This window comes from Mytilus galloprovincialis, chromosome 8 (genome assembly GCF_965363235.1).
Source record: "Mytilus galloprovincialis chromosome 8, xbMytGall1.hap1.1, whole genome shotgun sequence".
NCBI classification, from domain to species: Eukaryota; Metazoa; Mollusca; class Bivalvia; order Mytilida; family Mytilidae; genus Mytilus; species Mytilus galloprovincialis.
In genome coordinates, this window is record NC_134845.1 from 8,061,354 (window position 1) to 8,085,561 (window position 24,208).

Genomic DNA, 24,208 nt, shown 5'->3' on the forward strand with positions numbered 1-24,208 from the left:
TAGTGATCCGGCGGCGGCGGCGTTAGATAACTTCTTAAAAGCTTTATATTTTAGAAGGTGGAAGACCTGGATGCTTCATACTTTGTATATAGTTTCCTCATGTTACGAACTTTCCGTCAGTCCTATTTCCAATGTCCTTGACCTCATTTTCATGGTTCAGTGACTACTTGAAAAAAAAGTTCAGATTTTTTGTAATGTTATATTCTCTCTTATTATAAGTAATAGGATAACTATATTTGGTATGTGTGACCTTGCAAGGTCCTCATGCTTGTCAGACAGTTTTCACTTGACCTCGACCTCATTTCATGGATCAGTGAACAAGGTTAAGTTTAAGTGATCAAGTCCATATCTCAGATACTATAAGCAATAGGTCTAGTATATTCGGTGTATGGAAGGACTGTAAGGTGTTCATGTCTAGCTGACAAGTGTCATCTGACCTTGACCTCATTTTCATGGTTCAGTGGTCAAAGTTAAGTTTTGAGTTTTGGTCTATTTTTCTAATACTATATGTAATAGGTCAACTTTATTAGGTGTATGGAAATAGTTTATGATCTATATGTCAGTTGCGCAGGTTTTATTTGACCTTGACCTCATTTTCACAATTCATTGCTAAGTGTTTTAGGCCAAGTCAGTAAGCACTTAGCTTCATAAGGAATGTGATTTTTTTTAATTCACATAAAAACTATGCTAAATCATAGGAAATATAACCTAAAAAACATTTTTTACCATATTTGTGCAAATATTGGACTTAAACTGTTTCCATAGTAACTAAGCTCATATAGCATGCTATATAGTCTATAATTTTGGGAAAATCATCAAAAATATGGCATTTTAGCATGTCAAAACAACAAAGAAACTGTAGATAATATTTATTTTCAATAATTCCCATAAGGATATGATCAATTATAACAAATAACAATATGTCAGTTGTAACTTTATATATTATTTTGTAGTTGCTATGGTAACTTGAAGAAAACATGTGTTTTCGGTTAAAAATCAAGAAAAATGTGTTACAATTGTTCAAGTCCCCTGCTTAAAAACGCAACAGAGCTGACTTTTCTAAATCACATTTTCTTGAAGCAAATTAACTGTACTATCAACTTATCGAATAAAATTTGGTAGCCCATCATCTGAAAAAAAAAAAAAAATTGACAAAAAATTTCCATTTTTTCGGTAATTTCACAAATTGATCAGGAAATGTTTGGATACAATGTGATGACCAACAATATTTTTTTTGTCATTTTAGTAAACATTTTAAATGGAAAACATAACAGGGTCAAAGAACAATATGATAACAGTCATTTTCACAAGTAAAAAAGCCCATAGCAACCGAATTTACACCATAGCAACATTAAAAACTACCTTTGAACCAGGCCTATGTTGCTTTAATTTTAATTTCTGGTCATGTTCAAATGTTTTATCATGTATCTAGAAAATATTTACAAGCAACACTGAATTACAACAATACTATAAAAAAAATGACCCAACAGCCCTATTAGCCATAACAAATATTCCATAGCAACATAATTGGTGTTCAGTAAAAGAAGTTTTTTAGTAAAAAATCACATTTTTTTTTACATAGCAAGGCATGATAATTGTTTTAAAAAAAATATATACAGGCAATGTCAGAATTTAACATCTGCATTGAAAGCAGCAAAATGAAATACTAAGCAACATCTAAATTACCTTAACAACAGGGTGAAGTTTTTGCTAAAATTTTCAATCTTTTAATGACACTTTGGAATTGCACCATTTTTTTTATAATATTATTAAACAAGGTGTTTACATTTAATCCTGTATTCCATTAACAGTAAACACAATCAATAACAACCTGCACATCTTTCTTCAACACGGTTAGCTGTTAAAGTCCATACTTTATCAATCATTATCAGCACAGAAGGTAAAAATTATCTCAATTAACTTTTTTGATATTCACAAAACCATGCTAAAATTTACATACACGAGATTGTACCACTTTCTTTAAAAATCAAGACAAAATAAGCCATGGCATGTGTTCACTGCACAAAAACGTATTTGTTTTACCAAAATCAGCTTGATCACACATCAAATTGCATAAAAACATTAAAATTGCATCATCAGATGATACTATATATCTCTCCATGAAGTAATGAAATAATGCTATATAGGTCTATTGTTGGTTAAATATATATATAAGGGTATGATTTTTTAATATTCAAAATACATGTATAGGAAAAGGCTGTGGTACTGGATATTTTGATGTCAGATCTAGAGCTTTTCACAAAAAAGATGAAAGTTTCAAATCAGATATTTGCTACTTGATGTTAAACAAACATCAAACAAACTACAGTACCATTTTTAAACATTTATAGAGAAGATTTTTTTTAATTTAAACTACATCAATCAGATCAGAGGTATTGAAAAAAGACCAAAAATGTTAAATGTTTACTGTACAGTATTTGCTAATACAGTTAGCTGAGACATCTCCGTTCTTGATTCTTCTGCTATCATATCACAATTGTCATAAACAGTATTTGATGCTTGTCTTTTTTTTTTTTTTTTTTTTTTTTTAATAATTATTCAGTTTATTGCACTATTGGTTGTTAACAAATACCCTAAAAGGTACAACTATCCCAGATAGGTTTATCCCTGTGTGTGAATTATCAAATGAACCAGGGGATTCACAAGATAAACTTATTATAAGTGGTTAATATATTATTACAATCTATATAGTTTACAAAAACTGCATAGCAATAAAATCCGGAAAACATACGTTCTCTCTGTTTACGTTTTTCTACTTATTTTAATTGTATGTCACGTGGTATAGATGTTTATTATGTATCTTGAACACGTGCGTTTTATTCATTCTTGTATGTTGGAATATTCTTAATTAATTTGGTAAGTTTTAAATTTAATGAAATAACTGTTTTGTATTCTTTAACGATTACTTGAATGCGCTACAGAATACTGAGAAACTTGATGCATTAGCCTATTATGAGTATCAAACATTGATGACATTCTGATGGTATAAAGTTAACATAGTCAAAACATGGACATGATGGATAAAGAATGAGACTTTTTTTTATACTTTGTATAAAGTATTGACAATCGTTTCGTGTAAACAGAGAAACAGTATACATAAAACATAAATGAAAAACATAATATTGCTCTGCGAGTACATGGAGTATAATGTCTTAACTTTCACATAAACAGACACACACACATGTGCCTACACACACACTTGGTCACAAAACTAGCACACACACACACACTCTCTGTCACACAACTACTCAATCATAAGTACTTGTACGCCTCAGCTATTGAATTACATTGTTGTGAATTATATATATTTAAATGTTTCTTTCAAAAATTTACTACATTTTCTTTCTGTCTTTTTTTTAGTGAAAGCCTGCTAAAAAAACTAGCAATTTGAGAAGGAGAAAGAAAGTGTTCAAGTTGGAATTTCCGGATGCCCTTACTGTTCTTTACATGTCTCATCTCTTTTGCTACATCATCTGGGTCACACTTATATCCAGTAGATTCACCAAACTGAAATTTCTCTGTCATGTATTCTATTTGCTCTTTTGAAAATCTCTTTACATCTCGCTTATTCTTTAATGCCCATCCTTTCTTTAATGTAGATTCTGCTTGTAATGCATGTGTTGTACCAGAATGAAGTACTTTTTCAGCAGAACTTTTGCTTTCCATTAAAGAAGCATGTGTGATTTGTGTACGCTCCTTTATATTCAAATTATTCTTAGGGTATGTATGTTTACCTCTGTCGAGGTGGTTACATAATTGTCCATATTTTAAAAATGTTGAAATGCAACCGTCTTCAGGACATGTAAATGCATTGCTACAAATGTTGTCTTCTTCTTCGAGCTCTTCATTTCTAGTTACGGGTACTGGAATGCTTGTATTCAATGATGATTGAGCAATGGTTCTCCATATTACAGTACTTTCACATTTTTTTACAAGAGATGGAATTTCATTTAAGGATTTGGAAGAGAAAACTTTGCCAATGCCAATTTCGAATTGCTTCCAAGCTGTAATTTCATTGTTTGAGAAGAAAAAATTGTACATAAAACTTATATTTTCAATCTTGGATGTTTTTGAACTTTTGATGGGACTAGGTGACAATGCAACAACTACTTTTACATTTTTCATTGTTTTTTCTACAGCTGACTTGAATTCTATAGCTGTTATTACATTATTGCCTTCATTTACATATCTTCTTATGCATGCTTTGACATGGGCAGCCTTTCTGTCACAAATTGACTTTCCACCTTGTGGATCAGAAAAGTCCATCCTATTGACTGTTATATTGTATGGATTGTCATTCAGAGCAGTGACTGACAATATGCCATATGATGAATGGTAACATCCAGCATTGTCCGATCTTAAATACAGAGTGTCAACATTGTTGTTAGTGGAATTGACATGGTGTAGTAGGTCTTTCAATATAGCATTGGAAGTGACAGCATCTTGCGTAGCAGTATCAAAGATGTGAAGAACTGTCAAACTATTTTTTCCTTCTTTTTCTTGGAATGTTATTACTAACATGCCAGGAAAGACCACGTTTGGCAAACCAATTCGACTGAGATTCTCTGAAAAATAAATTTACTTTGAAAAACAAAAAAATAGCACAAACACAGGTGTTCAAGTAAAATATGTATGTTAAGGTGCCTTTAACAATTTTTAAAAAGGATTGTGCTTGCATATTTATAGGTGGGGTTGAGCACACACAAAACTGTAAACCGCATGTCCTGTCATATGTTTTTGTGCCTGTCCAAGAATGAGAACCTGTAATCCAGTGAACTAAGATTGGGTTGCTGTCTGCTATTTTTTCTCTTTTATTATGTGTACATGTTAGTTTTCTCTGTTGCATTGTTTTGCATATTGTCATACCAGCCCTTTTTTAGCTTACAATACATTATAGATTTTGTCCATTGTTGAAGGCTGTAACCTGTATCTGTTTGCATCTTTGTCCTTTTGATCTAATTTGGATAGTATTTAATCACATCTCCTTATTTTTAAACAGAATGTGTAAAAAGTATTGATGTTCAAATGCAGAAACTAAAAATATAGACATACACAAAGGCTAATCATTTTCTATTTAGACAGAACACTATAAAATCTTGATGACCAACTCACATTTTTGGTCAGATTGTAGATTGTATAACAAAACTTTATATGCATCTATAACTTGTTGGACTGATTATCTAAATATTGATGTAATTGTTATATATATATGGCAATTATAGTTGTAGAAGAAATGTGAAAATATAGTCTATTTCATGTGGCTAAAAAAGTATTTGCAAACAGGAAGTAGTTATATGACAGTTCCAAATTTACAACTCTTCACTGTCAAGTTGCAGACCAAATATGAAGTCATTTAAAATACATTTAATTTAATAAAACACACACATATATATAAAACATGTCTTTACCTATACTGTAATGGAAGAAATTTCATTGCCCAGTCTCTTTCAATTAAAGCTTCATTTGGTTGCAATGTGTCTAAAACTTTCCCTCTTGCCCTGTCTTGGTTGACAGATCTCACAATGTGTTTCTTCCACTCTATAATAGTTTTAATACCCTGTAATTAAATAAATAAAAATGTGTCAAAGTCTCAAAATAGCCAGGTTGCAAAATATGTGACTTATCAATGTAGAATGTTTACTATGTAACTGCAATTACATCAAATATAAAAAAGAAGATGTGGTATGATTGCCAATGAGACAACAATTAACCACAAAAGATCAAAATGACACAAATATTAACAACTATAGGTCACCGTATGGCCTTCAACAATGAGCAAAGCCCATACCGCATAGTCAGCTATAAGTTTTACATTTTACTGAAAAGTTATATAATTACCTCTCAAATCTGGACAAATAAGAAAAAAATCCTCAAACAATTCCTTAATATCAGGCAAACAATTTCATCATAAGTGCAATCTTCCTTTTAAGTTTAAGGGATCTAGGTAGAAAACTGTAGTAGTTGGCTACACAAAATTTGTACTCTCTTTCACAAATTTTGCTGAACAAAGTTCCAAACTCTTAATGAATGAAAAATCATTTAATGCTGCTATTCGATATTGTATGGGATTGGGATTATGATTAAAATTGTGTACATGATATGGGCATGTGCAAAAGGCTTTAGTAGTTAGGACTAAATAATTTTGAACATTTATCATGTTTTTTTGCTAAATTTTTAAGTGTCTCCTAGTGCATGTAGTGTGTAGACACTGTCCAATATAAAAAAAAAAAACACCAAATAGTGCCCTATATAATGTTGAATAAATACCTGTACAATAATGTATTTTGTGTCATCTTGTTGTTCTTGGTTAGTATATGTTATGCTATCTGCAGCATCCTCTATTAATTTCAAAGTAGTGGTCAGAGCTTCACAGTCATTACAAGAAAAATGATGGGTATGAGTACATTTACTACAGAAACTGTTTTCTTCAGATGACAGGCCAAATCTGCCACAATGATCAGGAACTTCTGAGTCCAAACTAACATGTAACTGAAAAACAAAAAATATACTGTAAGCTATACCTATAAAGATAGTAAAGCAGTACGAAACTGAAAGTTTAAAAAAAGCCTAACTGTTGAAGGACGTACAGTAACATACACATGATACAGTTGTAAATTTTGTTGGCAGTCTGTCTCTTGAGGAGAGTTGTCTCATTGGTAATCCTACCACATCTTCATTTTTTATATTTCGTATACACAAATACAGCAATTTCTTATATTTTGGTATGCACAAAGAAATATGATAAAAATATCAACCAGATTCTCAAATTATTTACTAAATAATTACTGACAAATCATTAATTAGCTGAGTGTCATATTATTTGTTTTTATATGATATGACATTGATTGAAACATACCAGTCCTTTATTTATAGTAAAAGTTTGACTGCATTTAAAAATAAGTTACAATTATGACATATATACAACATTTGAACGAGATCCATCAAGAAATGAAGGTTATTAATACAAAAACCTATCTGGTCAAAACAAAATGGTTGAAGACAAGTAGTCTGACAGACAGGTCAAAATTATGTTGATGATAATCGGTATTTGTAATTCACCAACCTTTACCCTTTTCTGAAACAATAGTGTAACATTACAAATAGAAAGGGGGTTCATAATATGGAAATACCTTGTAGTGCAGTTTTAAATACTGCTTCCCTTCCATGAGCTGATGGCTGATCTTTTCTGCCCATTCTTGTCCTTTACCTCCTTTTCCTAATGTCATAACCACAGCTTTCAGGTTATCGAAAGCCTGGCTACCATCAGCAGCAAAATTGTCTAAACCTTTCATGGACTTTCTCACATTAGGCTCAATGGCTTCAAGCAGTCTCATGTAAGTCCTTTCAGATAGAATATCAGCGTTCTGGGTTTCTTCACAATACTTTAAATACAGTGTTACTGTTCTTGTACGTACACTATTTAGAATAATCTTAGGAACTTTGAGTGTAATACCAGATGAGATTTTATAAGTGCATTCTCCAAATGGTGAATCAGTCATTATAGCTGGTGAAAGTATGAACTCTAAAAAGTTTTCTATCTGTTGAATAGTAGCCTTTTCTCTAAATTGTTTTTTCTGTAAAACTGGCTTGCCAACACCAACAACCTCAGCATGTTTACGAGCAGCAGAAAATTTGTATCTTGATAAATCTGGAATATAGTCTTTGAGTTGATTGTAACTGTAATCTTGTACTAGAAGAGAGAGAATTTGTCTCTGTGTTCCCCAACTTGACATACTGCTATATGCTTTTGAAAATGAATCAAGAGTCTGATCTTTGCATGCATTAGATTCATATAGAACCTCCTCAAATAGTGATTCCTGGTGTGGAACCAATATACCAAGTACACTGTGCATTATTCTTTTTGCTTTCCTGACATAATCATTTTTTGTCCTCTCAGATGCAAGATCAAAGTCAACAGTTAACGTTTTTTTCACAGGACTTATATCTACTGTTTCCAGAAAAGAATTCAGTGACATTTTCCTTTTTCTAGATGGACTTTCCTGTGAATCTTGCCACTCTCAATATTGAGATGACTGTGAATACACAGATTCTGATATGCAGTCATCCATGCTGTCCATGCTAAGGCAGTCTGTTTGCAAATTTTCCTGAAACATAGATGTAAATTATTTAATTTCCAATTTCAGACGTATCAAATTCAAAAACAATTTAAGTCAATATATCTGATAGAATTGAATATTAAACAAAGATGTACGTGTCAATAGTACACGGATGCCCCACTCGCACTATCATTTTCTATGTTCAGTGGACCGTGAAATTGGGATCAAAACTTTAATTTGGAATAAAAATTAGAAAAATCATATCAAAGGGAACATGTGTACTAAAATATATACAAGTTTCAAGTTGATGTAACTTTAACTTCATCAAAAACTACCTTGACCAAAAACTTTAACCTGAACGTCGCACTATCATTTTCTATGTTCAATGGACCATGAAATTGGGGTCAAAACTATAATTTGGCATTAAAATTAGAAAGATCATATCATGGGGAACATGTGTACTAAGTTTCAAGTTCATTGGACTTCAACTTCTTTTAAAACTACCTTGACCAAAAACTTTAACCTGAAGCGAACGGACGCACAGATGGACGTACAGACGCTCGGACGAACGGACGCACAGACGAACGAACGGAGGCACAGACCAGAAAACATAATGCCCCTCTACTATCGTAGGCGGGGCATAAAAACCCATACTCAGTGCCTTGCAAACCACTTTGATAATTGCATGTCCCATTAAAGATTAATCAAATAGTTTTGAAGCAGAGAATGTTATCACAAAATACAATTTGCTTAAAATATGTGGTTTGTTTCAAATATATATGATAAACATGATTTAATGGTTACTTAGTTCAATAAACACTAGAAAACATTGAAAACGAAAATTTTCATTTCATATGGTTGAAGAGTAAGTAATTAGAGATTTTTTTGACATGTTTTTTATTTGAAGCCTAGTTATAAATATGATTGTAATCATTAATTTGATTTCATCTGTTATAAAAATAGAGCCTCTAAAGAGCCTGCGTCACTCAACTAATTCTATGTGCATAATTAATAATAGACTCTCTCTTGCAAACATTGCCACTAGAATAGAATTAATGACATCCATCTTTTATAGTTAGAAATAATTAACAGACGACAACAAAGAAAGACGAGGACGGATAACGAACGCCACAGACTAAATAAGCTAATTTTTCAACTATTGCTGCTTTCTGTATAAATCTCAATCATTTAGGAGACAACCAGGAGTATACAGTTGCAAGCAGTATACCATCAAAATGGTTTATTATATATATACAACAATGTAATTATATAGACTACCAAAATGTGATTGAATATGATGACTATTACCTCATCAATCTGTAAAAATTCAGCTTTCTTTGCACCCTGGACTGTCTGTTTGCATTGTGTGACTTCACCATAACCATAAATTTGTGAAATCTGTAAAAGAAAAATACCTTTACATCTATTTTATCATTTTAATTAGTCCCCTACTGATGAAGAGTAGGCAACTTTAGGTTTGTCTGTCTATTTGTCTGACAAGTTTTTAACACTTTTTTTCTTCATGCTTGAAGATAATGATTTGATATTTGGTATATATTTGTTTATCATGAGATTAAGTTTGAAATTTTGTTCCAGTCTGACGATTTTGTACAGAGTTAAGTTCCTTTAACTTAGAAAATTTACCAAAATAATGAGTGATCTGCCCTTTTTTTTTACCCTGTATGGGACTTTCTATTGCCATTCAATAGTCACAGCAATAGTCACATAATGCATGTTACCATATATATGGTCTATATATATATATGGTTATCCTCAGTTTTACAGAACATAATGTGTGTACCAAACATAAACTGTGGAATATAGACATAGAGTAACCTCTTTGGTTTTATGATTACAGGACTACAGAATGTATATATTATACTATTGTTCTTAAAACAATTGTTTAAAAGACTTGCCTCTTCTTTTGTTTCTTCCATTATAAATTCAGCATTTGTAGACTCAGAAACTTCAACATTGCAATTACTATTCATGCTACTTGAAGGCTGAAAAGGATAACAGAGTGAAAAAGATGAACACACACATTTATCTCATCTTTACAACTATAAACTGACCATTCTTACTTATAGCTGACTAAACATATAGGTTTTCTCCTTTTTATTACAAACTTGGTAAATGGTCTTATTTGGTAGGTCATATTCATGAAAAGGGAAGGGCATGGAAGTTACAATATAAGTTGCATATCTAATATCATCTGTGAAACGGTTATTGAACTTTGGTGGATAGTTGTCTCATTGGCAAACATACCATGATACTGCATATTTTTATTTTCATATGTCTATGTAGGTGACATAGAAGGATAATAGAGAAACCAAAGAAGGTCATTGACTGAAATGTCTTACAAAATGGTTTAATTATTAGAATAATTGTAAATACTAATACATGTATATAATAAGGGGTGGGTAGATGAATCATTGTCCATTAATGTTCAAAGTCCATGGGAAAATATTACATGCATATCTAGACCAGAAGATGTTAGTGGATATTATTATGAATCCTGCTCTGAACTAAATCAACAAATGAAATTCAAATCTTAAGTAAATATGAATTTCCATACTTTAATAAATATTAGCTGTCAGCTGAATTATAAATTACAGCTATTTTCCTAATACATGTAGAGCAAAACTTTGGTTAGCTCGCTTGCTTTGTTTGTATATTGCATGTACAATCATATTAGGATATGATATTTACAAGTTAAACTTTGCCTATAAATATATTGTTATAAGATGTCAATCTTATCTACAAAGCTTGTATAAACAGCAAGCAAGCCAACCAAAGTTTTACTTTGCAAGCATTAGGAAATCAGCTGTAAAGGTTTTATCTTAAGCCCTATTGCAATAATGAGTTAAATGAACCTGTCAGTATAGAAAGTTTAAATATATATATAGAAAGTTTAATATGCTTCAGTCAGTATTCCATTGTGTCAAACAATTGAAACATGTTCCATTATCACATGTATCTAGTAGGAAATTATATGAAGGAGCAGACGTACACATCTAATATAGGTGGCATAGTTACCAATGCAACCTGAATATCAATCTATAACTCCAGATAAACAGATTTATGTTGCTTCCAATAATCAAAAGTAGGCCAATAGTTTTTGGGTGATTTCTACTTGAAAAGCAATAATGTCTTAACGGGAACTGATTTAAAGCAAAAGAGCACAGAACGTTAAATTATATTTTTTTTGATAGGAATAGAACATACTGGTAAAAAATTTTCATATCCTTGTTTTGACTTACATTTGGTTCAACTCTGTTTTCCTTGTCTGCCATTCTTTGAACAAGTTCTTTTCTGCATCTGGAACACACCCCTGTAAAATTGAAATTGAAAATTCAATTGTAGCAAGAAAGCATATTTCAAAACATTCATTTTCATTTAAAAAATAAGAATGATCATAGGGCTGATTCACTTCTCCTGGCTCCTTGGCCTAATTTGCTTATAAATGATAGTACAAAAGGGGTGGTTCATTTTTTTTTATATATGCATGTCCCAAGTTTTACAAGATCTTGTCTTTGTGTGCCAAGTACTAGTACTGTAACAGAGATATTAATCAAATTGATTGATTGTTGTTTTCTTTAAGTCCAGTAGCAAATATGTCATGCCTGTTAATGACTATAACACATAAATTTAAAAACAATAGGTAGGTCGTACAATAGGTGCAAGAGTTTTTAATTTGATTCATAAAATCTACCCTGAAGTCGATCATCCAGTTTAATTACAATATCATTTCACGCATCCATTTTAGGTTAGATACTTTTAGCTCGCTTTAGTAACTGTAAGAATTCTGTGAAACTGTATTGTGTATTGTACTTTAGTTTTTGGTATGATATTCTGTACTACCGATCACTACTGCTGTGGTTGGTCTCGTGTGGGGGCGTTCGCCTCGAGAGCGGGAGGTCATTAAATTTGTTCGAATCTCGAACGGGTCAAACAAAGACGTTAATTAAATTGGTATTCCATTTCTTCCTACGAACTAATATCTTGTGAACTTACACGATAAAAAAAGACTCAGCTTGTCAGTCTAATAAAAAACGGGGTTAATGCTCTTATTATATTTCACATAATCGTCCTAAATATTAGTTTTATTCGCCGCTGGTCGTCATCCATTATCATTATTTATTTTACCGTTTTATTATACAGTGAAGTGTTTTTCTTTTGCTAGTATATATTAAAACTTCTTAAATTTTCACCAATCAAAATTAAAAAATGGCAGGTGAATTGTTTCAAACACTTGTGATTATTGGGATTATTATCTTTCACGGTAAATAATAGTAAATCAAATGTGCCTTTTCGGATATATAATATCTGACGGAAAATATTGAATTAACTCCGTATAACTATTATTTAGTCATGGGTCGGTTTTGAGCTTATTATTCTGTATACGGAATGTTCTATAAAAAAAAACCGAATGTTGACTCTAAATATTTTTATTTATCTGTGTCTTTGGGTTGCTGTCGCATTAATGTATACCTTTATCTCCTTTTATTCAAAACCAAGCTTTGCTTGGGTATAGAAATATTTACATCTCTAAACCTCTCCCGTTCTACAGTATACCCTTGCTAAATGGGTGCGTTCGTTTGGCTTATTGGTTATATAAATACGCAGCTTTGTCCGATCAAAATATAATAGGAATGTATATCAGATGTCTGGTGCAGTGAGAATTCCACGCTATCTTTACCTTAAAAAACATTAGAGGGAAGACAATCTACACGCGAGTTGAATGATTGAAATGTATAAACAACAAGAAAAGTCAGCTTAATCTTTTTAAATAATTATAAGTCGCATGGCTGATTTTAACAACATTTTTGTGACTTTTGCTAGAACAATAGTAGATGAAAAAAAATATATAACAAAACCGATCAGCAAGACAATATAAAAAGAAATGAAACACTCAAAATAAGTTGAATCTTTTTTATAAATTGTTGTCAACCTTTTTTTATCATTTTTTCCTCCTTTTATGACAACTATTATACCAGTCTGAGATATAAATAAACTTCAAACAGCAAATGTTGTCACCTAGACGAGGGAGCCGTCATTGTATGCTTCAATATATGAGTTATTGCAACTCAATGAAGATTGTTTTTCTGATGTAGTCCCTCCCCTGTTAGTTTTGCTAGAAATTATACAATGTAACCCTTAGTGTGTACTATGACAACGTTTTTTTAATATTAAAAAAAAAAGATTAAATGCAAAGAGAAAAATTATGGAAGAAATGCTAAGATTTACGCATAAAAATTCAAATGTAAATAAAAATGAAATATATAAAAATTGTAAAACTGTTTGAGACTATAATCAACTGAGGACAAATTATTATAAATCACTAAATGAAGCTGATTAATTTATTGCTCCTTTGTGTCCAGTGGCAAATATGTCATGCATATTCACGACTAGATTCAAAGTGGATCAATTTGAAGCAGGTGTTTACAAATTTAGAGTGGCACTTTTAACAATAAGGCAGAGCGTTCGTTAGAGGTAAAACGTATGCCGTAATAGAATAGATTTGAACCATAATGATCGAACTCGTTAAGTTAAGTAAGCCCTCCTTCCTTTTTTTCTCCACGATAGAGGAATGTCATATACAAAACGTCATGAATTTACAAACAATAACGGCCACTATAAGTAAATGAGATATGGACTTTTTTATAAATTAATTCCTATTGCAGCCAACATCTCCCGGTTCGGGACAGGTTATTTATTTCCACAAAATACCGCCAGATTATTGATCGAAGATATTTAAGCAACCAGAAGCACTTTGAATCAAACAAATTCTTGAAATGGTAAATTAAGGTATTTTGCTGGGTGTTTTTCCCAATCCTATTTCGGACCCCCTGATTTTAAGAGGGCGTATCTAATTAGTCATGCCCGATTAACTTTTATTGAATTGAACCTCAACTTAAAGACCTACATCGGGTAAATAAGTTTGAGGTACAATAAGTAGACAATAGAAATTCTTTGTGAAATAGGATCGTCCCGGGTATCTTAGAAAATAAATTTGCGTTGAATAACAATGAAAAATGCACGAGCAGGTTTGTAACATTTGTTATTGGGGGTCTGTCTTATTTAGCTGGGGTAGCTTATTGTATTCAGTGACACAATTTCCGATAACCAAATGTATGTCTGTATCAGGATCAAAATGACATGTACATCAGATTTTTTGTTCAAAGAGTCACATGCAGACTACCAAGTTATTGGTACTAGCTCACATGGACATTTGATTCATATATATGAACTGGCAATTGGAACAGCAACAAAATACATGTAAGCATGCACAAACCTGATCCAATTCCAAGTAGGACATGATGATATTTCTTGAGAAAAATAGACTGCTCCTTTGTGATAGTGCCTTTCAAGTTGCTCTTACTGTTTGTACATTTCCATCCTATGGAACATAGTGTACTTGGTCTCCAACCAACACCAAGAGCAAACCTTTAGAAATTGAAAAATTAAAAGGTAATAACTTACTAGAACAATAAATTTTATGTAAAAATCACAACAAAAACAGCCAGGCCCCGGCGCCATAAAACTATTTGAGTAAAGTTTTTTTACTCAGCCTGAGAATTTTCTCAATTTTTTTATTCTCAGCAAAATGCACCGCCATAAAAAAATTCTCAGATATTTTCTTACTCAAAGTTAAGAATATTCTTAAATATTTGAGTATAGCCAAAACCATACTTAAGTATATAAAAAAATCTTAAATGTTTTTTTTTAAGGTAATTTGATATAAAATTACAAATTTTAATAGTGTTTTTGTTAAAATTTGCAATGAAAAACTTCACGTATCACCTCAAATAAAATTCTATCCAAAGGAACATACACATCTATATTTCTTAACATATTTTTTTTCATACATTTTTTTAGGATGAATACTCAAAAACAATGTTGTCTAAAAAAGCTGATTAATGGGGTGCTTAAATGTGCATTTTTTTACATAAAAAATAAGAGTAAGGTAAAACGACTGAAATATGTCTCATAATTCTGTAAAAGCACATGAAAATTAAAAATGTAAGTTGATAACCCCATCTTTGTTAGTCGGTTGTACCATATTAATCTTACCAAATTTCAAAAGATACTACAAAAAAGCGGCCAATTAAACAGCTTCTCATTGTAGATACTTCTTCACTTTTAACATATCCCGCCTGACGCTTGAATATTTGATCTTTCTTAGAAATTACCCAAATAAACGAGGCGATTAACAGAAAAGAAAATACCCCCCCCCCCCCCAAAAAAAAACACAGAAAAGAAAATACCCCCCCCCCCCCCCCCCAAAAAAAAAATGTGCAAAAAAAAGAAAGAAATGACTGAAAAATGGGGTGCTAAAATGTACAATTTTCTCATATAAAAATTAAGAACAAGGTAAATTCTCGCTACATTGAAGACCTGTTGGTGACTTTCTGCTGTTTTTTTTTCTATGGTCGGGTTGTTGTCTCTTTGACACATTCCCCATTTCCATTCTCAATTTTAAAACGAGTGAAATATTGAACTGGTCGTAATCGGAATTGGTCAATTGATGTACGTAAGCATTGCAATTTCTGTACATCCATAACCATCAGTATTTTGCTCAAAAATCACGATCTTCCATCAGGAGTTAACAAATCTTGAGGTATCATTTCGTCCACTATTACAGACAAAGTCAACCTAACATCCTTCTCCAGCATTGTGTCAGAAATTAAAAAAAATAATGCATATGTTTTTTTATAACTCAATGGATAGTTTTCATTATAAAACTTATGTACGATATACTTTTTTTCTGAAGAAAATTCTTTAATTTGTTCATATTAAGAAGAAGTTTACATTATTCTAATTGTTTCCTTCCAGGAAGCAATTCCCCGACATATTTTCCGTATGCAAAGTGACCTCCGTGTGACCCATCTCGTAAAAATCCGGTGATCGCAATACGTATGGATGTCCTTAAAATAAACTATTATATCTGATTGTACATGTTAAGCACGTGCTCAATATCCATGCTTTTTTGGTTGATTGTTGACAAACAGGTGACAATCGTTAAACTTCGGCTTCAAAACACGAACTTTAATTACCTGCTATATTTTCACAACACTGACCGATTGAAAAAAAAATGACGATTATACGAAATTTATGCGAAAAAAAAATTGATAAAATCGTGCACAGAAGACTTAGTTTTTTTATGTTTGTATGCATTGGTTCAAGAATTGGAATAACATTATTTTTCAACGGTCACTTGTTTATTATGACTTTAAATAGAATTACAGAATCAAAAAAGTCTGAGCTCACGTTTGCCAGCATGCTTACTACGTCTTATGTTCCAGTTTTGTAAGATCCATAATTCATTGCAATTTAATACAACATTTTTTGGTAAGGGCTGTTTGACTGATACTCGAGGACGGATAATTACATTGTTTTCGATTATTTGGGTTTTTTTTTCTGTTCTCTTCCAATAAATTTTAAATATATGCTCCAAAATAGATGATAGATAGGCTCCAAAATAGATGATAGATAGGCAATTTTTTATATTTTGTTGGACAGTTGGGCTTATCAATTTCTTTTCTCTCTTAAATCTATTTTTACAATTTACTACTGGTACATCAATTAGATTGCAGTACCGGTACCACATATCTACTAAACCAAATACATGTATAAATCAAATATACCCACATGTTATGTCATCCTATCTACTATTCATTATCTTAGATATCAAAAGTTTTACAAAGAAAGTTAAAAAAATCCCCTCTCTGTTTGGTTTTAAACAGATATTAGTTAAAATATTGATATTCAGGAATGTATCATTTGTGCAGTACAGTATTACAGTGGCAGATTCGGGGGAGGGGGGGGGGGGTATTGTTGTCATACATATGTCGTTGATCCAGGCAAATCATTTATTATGTCAAAATCATGATACAGAAGGAAATTTCCATATGCATGATCAGAATTTTCAGTACAGAAAATATTTTTTACTGAATAGAGAAAAATAAAACATCTTCCCCTATTATACACCCCTTTTCATACCCTAATAAATGGGATAGTTTTGTTTGTTTTATTAAACTGTTTTTGTTTTCAAAAATAATATTTGTACAAAGTGTTGTTAATAACTGTAATGAACATTAAATATAAATGCCATGCCTCACACGACGTCGTACTTTTATTTTCTCTTTCTGTGCAATATGATATTAAACTCATTATGCAGAGCAATTTTTATGACTACTTGCATAATTGTTAAATCGTATTAAACATGTTAAATTCTGTATCAGATTTATATTAATATTAAAGTTACATGTATCTTGAATATTGAAAACGGATTCAAATTATTTACTGGCTTTCATATTGATTTAAAAATATTTGGTTTGTCGTTTTTTTTTTTTTTTTTTTTTTTCCCAATTGTAGATGTGAGAAAAAAGCAGCTCTGTTTCTCTTAAAATTGTCACATGGTGTCTTATGTCGTCTGAATACATAATGTATGTTATTGATCCGTAATAATTATATATTTAAAATGTTTATTTGGCACGCCATACTCGATAAAAGTGCGGACGTGAAAGAAAGCACTCTTCACGTAAACGTCAACGAAGATTGCATTTTATCTTTTGAAAAAATACAAAATATAGATCTAAATAAAGAAATATATAAAAATATATAAACATATTTATAAGAAGCTACGGGTAAATAACTCAAGTATTTCAAGATCTTTCTCTTATAATATCTATTACACGGGGGGGTAACTTCGATATTTTTTTGGTAGGGGTGTGCCATTTTTGCCTCAAAAAACATACCCATTTTAATATAACATTCACTGAAATTCAGTACCTATAGTTATATAAATATTTAAGAAAGAATGACCTATACTTATATACAATATTTAAAATATGACCCATGCTTATATAAGAACTAACTCATCGTCACTCATAATTCATAAATATACCAGCTACCCTTAAGTTTTTATATATGATTTGACATCGTTTGGTGCACATATATTTTAACGTTATATATACGCATGGATTGTGGGATTAACTGCATGTTTAAGTGGGTGTGAGATTTTAGTGGGTGTGGGTGTATTTAGCGCATTTATATATGATATGTAGATCATACCCCAAATCAATATACAGTTATCAAACGTAAATGCATTTTAATATAGAATGTCATTAAAAAGGAGGGTCATTTTTATATAAAATCTCGCAAAATTATGACCCATATTTTTGGCACATCCCCGTATACCCAATAATAGGAAGTTACCCCCCCCGTGATCTATTAAGTTCTATATTTCTTACAATAACACAAATTATTTGCCAACTTTATATTCTGTGACTTTTTTTGTCGGGACTGTGGTTACAGATGCTTACTAAATGCTACTTGTCATCTTATCTATCATAGATTCTTTTTATGTTTTACATTATTTCTTAAGAGATAAAACTGCGTTTTAGAGAAGTTTTGTATACGATTTAGTTTTCAAACAACTATTTTACCACTTACATCACTGAGAAAAAAACACTCAGCTGAGAAAAAAAATTCTCAGCTGAGAATATTCTCAACGTTGAGAATATTTTTTAAGGCGGATAAAAAAGGTTTCATTCTTAACTGAGTAAAATAATTCATTCTGAGAATATTTTTTTACTCAGCAAAAAAAAGTTTTATGGCGCCGGGGCCGGGAGTCAGAAAAAATCTTGTTATTACTTCAGTACAGATTGTTCATTTGAGGGTGGATTGACTTTTTTTCTTCTAAGAACAACTTATTTTTTAGACTCAAATAAATACAATGATCTAGTTACCCTAATCTTTATAGCACATCTCAATTTTTTTTCTCATATACATGGGGTCATTGCACAAATCCTATCAGGAATGTGGTAATTGACATTTTCAGCAGTTACAACTTTAAAAAAATAATCATAATTTGGATAGACAAGGGCTCAAGTTCTGGAAAGTTATTCTTATTCTTAAAATAAAAGTAGCCTAGGTACCTGTGTTTCGGGCATATAGTTAGCGTATCATCATCTTCCTCAAAAAGACCAGCTCTTATCTTCAATAATGAACTTTCACTGTCAATTCTCCTACGACTTATTGAATATTTGTAAAGATGTGAGTCCACTGAATCTTTACAACATGTTAGGGGAAGAATTCGACTTGGCCAGGTCTTTTTATATTCAATTAAGCCACACTGCTGTACTGTTGAATTAACAAAACTGCAAACAAATTGAGACTCGCCTGTAAATACAAATACATGTATTAATATCATAATGTGAATGTATTTAAGAGAAGTTTAGTTAACAATGGTTAATACTAATTTGTTTTACACCTTTTAGCAAATTTTATAGCAGACTTTACTATATTATAATACAGTATTGTCAAATGATTGTGTTTTGCTCATTGTTGAAGACAATATCAAGTGACTTTCATTTGATTAATTATACTTTATGTTATTTGTACAAGCTGGTTTTATTGGCAATTATAATCACATTTATAATTGCTACCTAGATGAAACAATTTAAGATTTTTTTCCCTTCATGAATAGAACAGGTAACTTATCAACTAGTTTGTACTCATATGAGCAACATGACTGCTGCAAATGTGGACCAGGATCTGCTTACCCTTCTGGAGCACCTAGTTTCACATCCAATGGGGTTTGTGTTGCTCAGTCTTTAGTTTTCTATGTTGCTTTTAATGTACTTATGTTTGTCTTTTTCTTTTTTAGCCATGGCTTTGTCAGTTTATTTTCAACTTATGAGTTTGAATTTCCCTTTTGTATCTTTTTTCTCTCTTTTACTCTTGATCTATTGAATAATAATAATATTTGTATTTTAAACAGTAAGCTACGGACAAATTAGATTATTTGTATAAAAATAGAATGGCATGAACTATATTCTACTTTCAATAACAATGAAATTAGGGCAAAACCTTTATTTGGCAATACTAACAGTAGATGCATGTTTCATTATCATGATTATAATACATTATTTTGATTGGCTAACTGAACATCACATGTTATTCCTTAAGCAATTGCATTACACAATAAAACATATCAGTCATAATAACACAAGGTCCCACAATAAAGTCCACAGGTGAATTAAATTAAAAAAAATGATATGACTTGTGGTTTCTTTATCCTAGCTAAAAAAAGTAATTATAAGAATTGAATGCTTCTCTTTGTAACTTCATAGGGTTGTAAAATCGTTGAATGTGCCCCAATTTTTGGAATGAAGAGCTTACACGCTTCATACAAAATGTACTTCGGTCAACACTTTTACACCCTTATGAAGTTACAAAAAGAAGCATTCAAATCTTAAATAAATTTAAATATTTCGCACTATAATGATCATGTGTACTGTACTACAAGTCAATATGCACAACTTGTAAATTTACCTTTAACTAATAATCTTCAACCTGATACGGAACAGAGCATCTAACATATGTACAGACTTACAAACAGACATACATACAGACCAGCAAACATAATCACCATCATAGGCACAGTGTAAAAAATTAACCATTGTTTAAACATGTATGTGAACCTCTTTTTTTTTATGAATACCAATGGTGAATGCATTTGAATGGGAGCATATAGTTGGACCCCCCTTTTTACTCTGGGTTGGGGCCCCCCTTTTTTAAATGGCTGGATCCGACCCTGTTTACACTGAAGAAACAGTTATCCCCTTCATTATGACATCATGATTATATTCAAAGACAAAGTCAGTCCTTAGTTTAGAACTATCTTTTGAGAAACTTTTTTATTACCATGTTACAGTAGTATATACATGTTATACAGAATTTAAATGTAAATATGAATTTTAAAGAAACTTACAGGCATTGTTTTCTGTCATGTTTTATAATGATTCCTCCTCCTGTTCCACATTATCATTGCTTCAGAGTGTGAAAAACAAATCCGTCTGCTTGTCTGCTTGTTGACAATGACAATCTTGTCAACTTCCTGTGCATTTAGTTTATCTCTAGGCGAAGAGTTCAATCAGGGGAGATAATCATCTTCAATACATGCACTTTTACTACTATGTTCTGAATCAAATTATGTCTTTTCTAGTTGCTGGCTACCAATTTTTATTTTTGAACTTATTAGTCCAAATCATTCATTTTGGAGTACATATTGTATATTTCCACAACTGTGTTGCGTTTTTGAGTTTTATCATTTCACAGAAGTCAAGAAAAAATCTGATTTCGAATCAAAAAGGACCATTTTATCTAACAAACAACAAATTAACACATATTTTTGGGCTATTAATCACTATGAACACTTGAAAATGTCACATTCAATCAGTCTGAGCAATATTTTTTTTATTTGTAATCTATATCAAAATAAAACACAATACTGTAACATTTCACATTTTTCAACAAAATTGTTTATCCGTTACCATGGAAACAGTGGATATACAACTTCAGTAACATGTATATGAATTACCAATCATGTATGCTACCATATATCAAAACATCAAAAGGAAATATTTTTTTTCACTTTCCGGTCATAATAAGGACAATACTTGATAGTTACTGACACTGTCTCAAAAAAAAGTATTTGTGTTTTGGTCTGTTTTTCTTAATTTATAAGCAATAGGTCAACTATATTCGTTGTATGGTTAGCTGTACATATCTGCCTGGTATGGTTCATTTGACCTTAACCTCATTTTTATGGTTCATTGATCAATGTTTAGTTTTCTTGGTTAATGTAGAGATTATGTGACAGTTGTAATAAAGCTTTATATTTAGGACTCAACATAATATCAATGATTAGTAAAGAAGGCGAGACATTTCAGCGTGTGCACTCTTGTTGTAGATAGGTTCACTGTGTGTGCAGGTTTTTATGCCCTGACGATGATTGTCCAGAGGCTATGTGAGTCTGCCTGTAAGTTCTTCCGTCCCTTAGCTTAAAGTTTGGTTAAAATTGTTTGTTGTTACATCCAGATGAAACTTCGTTGACATAGATATAAGAAGATGTGATATGAGTGCCAATGACATCCTAATCACAATTTATAAAAGTAAACCATTGTAGGTCAAAGAACGGTCTTCAACACGGAGCCTTGGCTTACACCGAACAGCAAGCTATAAAGGGACCCAAAAATGCTTAGTGTAAAATTTTAAACAGGAAAACCAATGTTCTAACCTACATTAAAAAAAATAATAACGAGAAACACTGATGAACCACATCAACAAACGACAACCACCGAACATCATGTTCCTGACTTCGGACAGGTGCAAATAAACTCATCATAGATATCAGGACAAAATTTTGTATATACGCCAGACGCGCGTTTCGTCTACAAAAGACTCATCAGTGACGCTCGAATCCCAAAAAGTTAAAAAGGCCAAAAAAGTACGAAGTTGAAGAGCATTGAGGACCAAAATTCCTAAAAGTTTAGCCAAATCCAGCTAAGGTAATCTATGCCTGAGGTAGAACAATCTAATTAAAAACCGATCTCTCATCGCTCCTGTTTCTGATATGTCGCGTCAATCTAATTAAAAACCGATCTCTCATCGCTCCTGTTTCTGATATGTCGCGTTGGAGATCTAACGAAACCCGCTTTGAGGTCACATGTGAGTGACCTCGTAGGTGTGTCTTTTTCGACCAATGAAATTGAGTCTTCCACGATCTTGGAAGTTTAACGTAAGGCAAAGGGATGTAACTCATTTTATTTACGACGAAATCGTCAGTCAAAATAATTCATAAACTTTTTTGATTGGCTTATTAATAGGTCATCAACTCATTTGCATATCTTTATAAATTCATAACTTTTAGTTCACTCACATGTGACCTCAAAGCCGGTTTCGTTAGATCTCCCACGCGACATATCAGAAACAGGAGCGATGAGAGATCGGTTTTTAATTAACGCGACATATCAGAAACAGGAGCGATGAGAGATCGGTTTTTAATTAGATTGGAGGTAGAAAAGCCTTAGTATTTCAAAAATTATAAATTTTGTAAACAGTTAATTTATAAATATAACCATATCAATGATTATCCATGTCAGCACAAAAAGTACTGACTACTGGGCTGGTGATATCCTCGCAGTGAGTTTAAACGTTTTAATTGGTACCAACCTTCATGCACCAAATTGAATGTTCATTATAAAGTGAACTGGTTAATATCTATAAATGAAGCAAACAAGGGTTTTAAGATTACACGGTTCACTTAACAGAAATGCGTCCCGCTGTGTCAAATTGACATATTCTTGTTTATTGTGTTAACATATCTTCGAGAAAGTAAATATTAGGGGGGTGGGGGGGGGGGTATTTTGCGTCAGTATCCAACCCGACTCTCTGGGCCGTGTCACGGTAGTTTATAGTTGTATTTTGGTCTCTTTTTTTTTTACTTCTACAAGAGTTCACGGGTGTCATTCGGTTTAACGAGAGAAATGATCGTGAAAGAATATCTAACGGCGGTCAAGTATTGAGAGACGATCGTGAAGGTTCTGGTAACGGATCGTGAAAGACATTTAATCGAGAAGACATATGAAAGGTTAATAAATATTCTAATTTAATTAATTACATAGACAAATTAACGACAAAATAAAACTGTCTGTCAAAATGGTTCAACATTATGATCAGTATGTGAGAATATCCAGTTTTAAAAGTACATAGTTATTACAAAACAACAAAAGGCAGGTGGCTTAAATCGACATTTCAATGACATAAAAAATGTTAACAAACATGATTTTTTTTACAAATTCGACTAGAAAAACTACTTTTATCCGAATAAGTGCATTCTATTTGAATTAATCAAATGGTTCTCATAGTTATTTTGTATAAACATAATCTGAAACTTGGTAAATAAAGAACTAATCACACAAAAATTGATTTTTCGGATCGTGAAAGATCACGTACCGCATTTTTGAAGATCGTGAAAAGGATCGCGAAAGATCTGATATCTGATGCTACGAAGATGTTCAAATTATTCTTCAATTATATCATAATTTATTTTTGTTCTAGGCCTGAGAAAAGCTAGATAGGTCAACATCCTCAATAGGTTTAAGCATTTCAAAGTATTAATATTTTCAGAAAATGAAATGTAAAATAGTTGGATGCTTGTAAGATGAATCTTTTTATTGTCATGTGAAGTACTCACTTATCACGAGTTATAGGATACCCACATTTTGTATATTGGATCCTATAAACTACATGTCCGTCAGACAAGATTCACCTGACCC

At 31.8% G+C, this 24,208-nt stretch overlaps 2 protein-coding genes across 2 annotated transcripts; both read right to left on the reverse strand.

Moving 5' to 3' along the window:
* Nucleotides 1-4,350: 4,350 nt before the first annotated feature.
* Nucleotides 4,351-9,472, reverse strand: LOC143084983 (uncharacterized). Its single transcript, XM_076261099.1, has 5 exons — nucleotides 9,387-9,472; nucleotides 7,152-8,126; nucleotides 6,289-6,510; nucleotides 5,430-5,578; nucleotides 4,351-4,586 (listed from the first exon to the last, which is right to left on the reverse strand). The coding sequence occupies exons 2-5, from the start codon at nucleotides 7,995-7,997 to the stop codon at nucleotides 4,502-4,504; spliced, it is 1,302 nt and encodes a 433-aa protein (XP_076117214.1). The 5' UTR covers nucleotides 7,998-8,126; nucleotides 9,387-9,472; the 3' UTR covers nucleotides 4,351-4,501.
* LOC143042953 (uncharacterized) lies at nucleotides 8,040-21,511 on the reverse strand. Its single transcript, XM_076215458.1, has 7 exons — nucleotides 20,860-21,511; nucleotides 19,022-19,265; nucleotides 14,374-14,525; nucleotides 11,339-11,409; nucleotides 9,995-10,081; nucleotides 9,387-9,476; nucleotides 8,040-8,126 (listed from the first exon to the last, which is right to left on the reverse strand). The coding sequence occupies exons 1-7, from the start codon at nucleotides 20,876-20,878 to the stop codon at nucleotides 8,040-8,042; spliced, it is 750 nt and encodes a 249-aa protein (XP_076071573.1). The 5' UTR covers nucleotides 20,879-21,511.
* Nucleotides 21,512-24,208: the final 2,697 nt, after the last annotated feature.